This window comes from Prosopis cineraria, unplaced genomic scaffold (genome assembly GCF_029017545.1).
Source record: "Prosopis cineraria cultivar Desert tree isolate PC_DT_omini unplaced genomic scaffold, ASM2901754v1 PC1, whole genome shotgun sequence".
NCBI classification, from domain to species: Eukaryota; Viridiplantae; Streptophyta; class Magnoliopsida; order Fabales; family Fabaceae; genus Prosopis; species Prosopis cineraria.
The window spans coordinates 12,081,446-12,088,662 of record NW_026555332.1 but is presented as its reverse complement, the minus strand read 5'-3'; the positions used below and the strand labels follow the sequence as shown (position 1 = coordinate 12,088,662).

The 7,217-nt window shown below is 29.0% G+C and overlaps 1 protein-coding gene across 1 annotated transcript; it reads right to left on the bottom strand.

Annotated features, from left to right (window-relative positions):
- Positions 1 to 291: 291 nt before the first annotated feature.
- LOC129292912 (alpha carbonic anhydrase 7-like) lies at positions 292 to 6,761 on the bottom strand. The gene is made up of 7 exons (XM_054930614.1): positions 6,655 to 6,761; positions 6,306 to 6,520; positions 5,000 to 5,106; positions 3,747 to 3,849; positions 3,045 to 3,215; positions 2,879 to 2,932; positions 292 to 656 (listed from the first exon to the last, which is right to left on the bottom strand). Exons 1-7 carry the CDS (start codon positions 6,725 to 6,727, stop codon positions 579 to 581), a joined length of 801 nt encoding a protein of 266 aa, XP_054786589.1. The 5' UTR covers positions 6,728 to 6,761; the 3' UTR covers positions 292 to 578.
- Between the last annotated feature and the right edge of the window lie 456 nt (positions 6,762 to 7,217).

Sequence of the window (7,217 nt, the reverse complement as noted above, 5' to 3'; positions counted from 1 at the left end):
TCATGTCATGCTGCTAATAAAGCATCCTTTAACTGACTGATAAAGAGAACTTAAGTCACAGCTGATTTACTGTCAAGAATTTACTTTACATCCTTAATTTCATTGTTTAAAAATGAACAAAGCTAACACTTTAACAAACCTAACATGCGTACTTGTGCTGCAAAGATTATTGTAGTAATTATAAGTTTCCTTTTCTTACAATTTAGAACGTTGATGAGAACTGTTTCTTTAACTTTAATAATTTTCTGCTCGATTAAACGAAGTGTATTGATAGTGTTTGAAACTAATGCATAATGAAATGACAAATTTTTGTTTGCTTCAGTTTCATTATCTAAATAAGATGGCTAATAGTGTAGATTGTACTACTGTTCATCCGTACAACGTACAGGAATGAAAGCCAGCTAGCTTTAAATCCTCGAGCATGCCACGGGATTTAAATCAAGTGTAGTGAGCTACTAATGTAGCACCTTTATTTTACATCCATAGTAAAGTAGCAGCAACATTAATATTTTACATATCATTATTTAATTTGAACGTGCAGAACTCGATACTTTATTTCTTACTAGTGGGATTAATTACTAGAAAATTTTTGGCACTTGGAATTGCACCAAGCGATTATTTCGTGGTTGCAGTGGTCTTGCATTGGTATAAAATGCCTGCAAAAAATAGACAAATCAATAAGTTGCTGCGCAGAATTTTTTTTCCTTATGCATATAATAGCGTTTAATTTAAACCCATAGTGAAAATTAATTGTTGCAATAAATTGAGATACAATGAAAGCCGCCACTATAGGTGTAATAATCTTGATGATGATTATGAACTTTGACCAGTATAATATTTCTTGTCAGATGTAGGTTATAAGTGAATAAGAACGTATCCTGATTGATGAACTTTGATAAGGTTAAATCTTTCCTGTGATTTCTCTAATAATATAATGATATATTCCCAATATTAATTTTGAAGTATTAAAAAAATAAAATAAACTTTATGCATACGAATTAATTAGGTCTTACTGATTAGGTTCATTTTATACGCATTATAAAAAGTACATTAATTTGGTCATTTTCACTTCCATTGATATGTGGCAATGCATGCACAAGATGACTAAATAAAGAAAGTCATAATAAATCACATCTCTCCAAAAAAGAAAAAGGAATAGAAGGCCAAAAAAAATAACAGAGAGAGAAAATGTGGTTTCTCAGCCATTTTGTTTGCACTATCTAAAATGTTAGCCTCTATATTTTTTAAAAAATACTTAGAATGATCATGAGATAGATGGCCCAAACTGTAACATTCTAAACTTAATTTTTCTGAACTAAATAGCTGGTCTAGAGTAAGTTAGTTATGATTTTAGGCTCATTGAGTCAAATGTAACTTGTGTAATTATGATCATGGTGGCTTAGAAGCATTAGGGACGTTAAAGAATGGGATAAAAGTGATTTTGGAGCATTTTGGGGTCTTTGACAGTGTCTCTGTCCACGGACACAGCACAGAAATGTTGTGTTCCTCCCCTAACGTGGGTAGAACAAAGCATTTTCATAAGTTTTTGTATTTGGCACCAGCGTAAACAGATAAAGGGGGACATTAGTGCCGAATTGAAACCATAAAAAGGGTTCTGGGTTGCTAAAAATGACAATATCAGAAAAAGAAAATATTTTTCATAGAGGAGGGTAGATTGGGGCTCTGCTAGGGCTAGGAATTACGATACTTTCATGTTGAGGTTACTTGATCCTAATCACAAAGGAAAGGTTCCTCCCTCTATTATGTACCATGTCATCCTATGTGTTTGAGATTTGGTTGTGTTAGAAGATTATGAATTTTTAGATTCCAAATTTGGGAGAGATTATATCACATGTTTTAATTTGGGTTTAAATGAGTAAATTGGATTAGACTAAAGATTTAATCAGTTCATATTTCTCCCATTTCATGTTTTGAGAAGATTATATTCAAGTTAGGGTTTGGTGATTATTTAAGAGTTACTTAATTATGACATTTACACCAACTAAGTTGTGGTTTATGATTTTCCTTTTATATGTAAACGTAAGGAGTAAGTTCCATTTGTAGCAGAAATTATATCTCCCAATATGTGATTTTATGATTTAGTAATAATATTGTTGATTGGAGGTTGAATTTGATTTTTGATCGATCGGTTTGGAATATTAATTAGAGATGGACTTTGTTAATTGTTTGGAGAAGCGCATGGGAGATGTGTAATTAGGACATTGAATGATAGTTGAGAGTTTGTGTAGTTAGATGAGTAATTGACTAACATTTTTTTATGACTAACATTTTCTTTGTTCCAATTAACTATCCATGGTTGATTACCAATGTAGAATATTTACCTATAAATTATATGGATTGATTAATTGTTGGTCAGTGGTGATGGAATTGATTTTACAATTGTGTGGGGGTCGAGTAAGCTTGGAAAAGAAGTAATATTAATATATTAGAAAATCATTCTCTTTTGATATATTCTAAAATAGTGTTAGTTTTGTTGAGATGGGCTTAACACTGTTAAACCCAAATAAATAAGTAGAAATAAACAGGTTGACCTGGAAAAAAATATAAAATAGTCTAATTAAAAATTTGATCTTAATTAAAAAAGAAGAAGATTAATCCCACTTTCTTAAAATGAATGAGAATGAAAAAGGCAAAAGAGGAATATAGGATATTAGACCTCAGCAAAATTAAAATGATGGTTTCGGCCAATATTTATGTACTTCTAATTTTTTTTTTTCAAAATGAAGAGACTAATATTTTAGATAGAGTAAACAAAATGAATGAAAATCTATGAAAATAAACTATAAGAACTGAAAACAATAATATTAAAGTACAAGGATCTAGAGTGACATATTCCAAATAAACAATGAAAACTTACGTCTCGAACCGCAACTCGAAGCAGTTCAATTTGCCCCAGCGAAACTTGTTTAACCTAATAAATGAATTAGGAAAAGTTAATGATAATTAAGAACGCAACATGTACAAAATTAATTAATTAATTAATGTAACTTTTATTGTTGGTAAAGTAATAAATAAGATGAAACCTTTCCAACAATGGTCCACACCACATTCTCATGACAAGGAGTTGTTGTTGAAGAACCCATATATCTGTAATACACATTCCTGTCTATGTTGATCACAAGCTCTGGATCTACCATACCCAATGGTATTCTTGCCTCTCTGTCTTGAGAAATGCGTGTTAACTCATGCATCACCTAAGACAAAAGAAACATCATATAAATATACGATGAAATAGCCAATTTCTAGAAGACGTACTTTCTCTGATTCTATTTAGAAATTTTTTTTTAACTAAATCACATGGATTAAGAAATATAGTTAAAATTATATAAGAGTCTTATTTTTTTCAAAAGCTTTATAAAATTCCTAAATTACCCTTAAGTAAAATTATTAACTTTACTATTAAATCTTGAAGTCAAACATGCCACCTAAATAAACCAACTTGTTATGTGAATTTTTCTGGAAATAATTCATTAATTCTTCATTAAATTTGATATATTAAGAATCAATCAAAACTTATGAAATTGTCTCATATTAAGTATAAGAGAGGGAACACGTATTCTCTCCATAAATAGAGTTTCTCTTAGAGAGAAAAAAAATTCTTGTGAAAAAGCACTGACTGATGGTGATTATATATTTTCAAGAAAAATCTTCTCGTTCTCTCAAATATCTTGTATTTTCTCTCAAAATATTTCGAGTGAAACATGTTTGTTTGCTGTTGTTGTTACCCTAAGTAGGAAAGGATTGGGAAACCCGATTCTATAAAATACGCCAATCACAGCAATTTGTCCTGCTTTGCTTTCGTGCACCAAGTGTACCTCTAAATCAAACCTGCTTTGCAAATATCATAGAAATTGAGAGTATTAGGGCCTGTTTGGTTTTTGTTTCTGTTTTTTATTTTAATTTTTTTTTGTAATACAGTTTTCAAAATTATTTTTTAAAGCAAGACAAAATAAAAATTCATTTGGTTATGTTAATTTTAAAATTTTAAAATTAAAAAATAGACTGATAATGATGGTTATAGATGATTAATATTGGTGATTTATAATAAAAATTAGTCAAGATAGCTTTAATTTTTAATAATTAAATGTAGTATATTTTGAAAACTAAAAAAATTAAACAAAAACAACTTAAAGTTGTTTCTATTTAAAAGAACAAAAAATAAAAACAATTACTTCAATTGAAAACATTTATTAAAATAAGTTTTTGCATTTTTTATTTTCAAAAACAAAAAATAATTTTTAAAAATAGAAAACAAACAAGCCCATGATAATTGTATCTGCGTATCAATCTTTCAATATAGTACACGGCTAACATATGCCTCCGCATGGACGCACAACGCACACACGGAGGTGACTTTCCTCTGCTAAGACTTAAAGTTTTTAAATTTTATTTTATTTTCATTTATTAAATTAAAATTTTATAGAAATTATAAAAAAATTAATAAGTTTGCTAAATTACCAATCTAAACAGTTTATATTTAATATGGATGATTAAATTTTAAAGTTAGAATGACTATACAAATTCACTCTGAAAGGTTCATATTTAATATTATGTTTTTTCTATAATCTTTATTTTGATAATGCAATATTAAAAATAAATAATATTCTAACATGTAATTTTTAAAAAAAGTATTTTAAAAAAATTATGAGTTAAAAATCTTTAATATGAATTGTTTTACAAAAAATCTGCATCATCAATTCATAAAAATAATAAAAAATTAATATTAAATTTAGACCACCCATATTAAATCTAGATTGTCTAAATTGGTGATACTACACATTATCAATTTTTTTATAATTTTATTTCAATAAATATTAAAAATTAAAAACTTTAAATCTGGACTGTCCGTATTTAATCTAGACAACACAGATCTTATCAAGCAAGGAGGAGAGCAGCGAAGGGATTGGCAAGAGAGAGAAACTGAGTCCATATATATATATATATATATATATATAGATTAAAGAGTGCATGCATGCACCTTATGCCATTCATAGTGTGCTCAGAAGGAGAATGCCAGTGACATTGTTGGAGAAAGTATTTGGTTCCATTGATGAGAAGATAGCCTGCGTCTCCAGCCCACTCCACCTATATGCCACCATTCCAAATTACTAATCAGTCATAAATGTGAAGCATACATGCATACATATATATATAGAGAGAGAGGGGGGGGGGGAGAGAGTAGTGTCGGGTTTAAGGAATGGGACAGACTAACAAGTAAGGATATCATAATTAAGAAGATTAATGTCAAATCAAAATTTTTTTATAAAGATTTTAGTACTAAAACATGTGATAATGAGCACTAAATTTGAGAATTTTACTTGTGAATAAATCTTAACTTAACATTAATATTCTTATGAGGTCTTTATTTGACATTCTTCCAATGAATCCTTATTCTCTTAGAGACACTATCACCATAATAGTTGGTCATCAATCACCTAGTAGCCAACTAGTTAAAATGGTATTTTGGTATATGTTTTACTTATGGGTAAGAAATAATATTAGCCCATTAACATTTGTATGTAATTTTTGGCACTTAAATGATATTAATTTTATTATAGGATATTTATATTTATTTATAATTTTTAAACCTATTTTCATAACTTTTCCAATCAATTCTAACTATCAAAATAAAGGATGATTTTTAATTGAGTGGTAACTTTAACACCTTTTTAATACTTTCAAAAGAGCAATATTGAACTACTTGATAATTTAGGACACCTAGCATCCTTGAGAAAATAGTTTAATGGCAAAATACCTATATATATTGCAAAATTTTACCTTTGAATTTTGATACTCTATTTATATATGGTTTTAGTTTATTTTATTAATTTTACAAAATATCTTAGAGTAAAAGTATATTTTTGCCTCTGAAACATTCTCCAAGGAACGCATAGCACCCCAAACTATTTATTGGAACAATTTTACTTTTAAAGTAATTAATATAGAGTAATTTTGCCCTCATCATCAATTTTCCAACGTTGACTATTAGAAATATTAATTGAGATTTCAACATTGATCGTTAGGGAAGTTGATGGAAAAGGCAAAAATGTTTCATTTTAATTCTTTTAAAAGTAAAATCATTCCAATCAATAGTTTAGAGTGCTAGAAGTTCTTCAAAGAATATTTCAAGGGCAAAAATGAACATTTACCCAACATATTTCCATTCCTTTTAACTCTTGTGAAAAGTTAGAAGTCTAAATGTACACTTTAACCTATATCTATATATATATATATATAGAGAGAGAGAGAGAGAGAGAGAGAGAGACTAGTATAAGTTGAATTACCATAATATCATGGCCAGTACTGAAAATAGTGGCATCGGAGGGATGATAGTAGAGCTGAAGAGGGCCTAAACTGGATGTTAACTGAGACTCATGAATGTTGAGATTAATGGGAGATTGCATGGTTCCATTTTTGCACTTGTACCACTCAGGTCGAATGTCTCCCCAGTGATCTGGCCCTTTCTCACTATCCGGGTCGTAGCTAAACTCATGATCCTCTGTGCATATTCCACCAACACCAATTAATATTTAAAAGCCACAGAATATATATAGATATATATATATATATATAGATAGAGAGAGAGAGAGAGAGATTATTCATATACATGGATCATCATCATCGTGTGCTTACCAGAAGAGGCCGCAGAGAAAGAGAGGAAAAGGAGTGCCACGAAGAAGATGGAAATTCTGGGATTGTCATCCATTAATTAATCTTGAGATGAGACAGTGAGATAAGAGTGGCCTGAGAGATATGAATATATAGAGAGCGTGTAGGAAGGCGAAGGAGTGTGAATCAGCAAAATAATGATTTGTTTGATTTTATTTCCAATTTGTTAATTAAAAAAGTTGAAAAAAATTGTTTAAGTAAAAAAATATGTTTGATAACATGTTTTCAAAAGTATTTTTGAAAACAAAAAACATTAAATATTGTTTTGAAGAATAGAAAAATGAAAATACTTTTTAAATATTCTGGAATTATTGTTTTGGAGAATAAGAGAGAATACAAAAAACAGTTTTTTCATTATTATCTTTTGTTCTCATAATATATTTTACAAAATATCAGTTCTCAAAATAATAATATAAAAATAATTTTAAATAAGTCTTTAATATTTGGATATTTTAATCGAAGGTAGTGTAGGTCCAAGCGATGCTCAAGAGTGCCAAAATGATCACTGGATCATGTCTCCAGGGGCA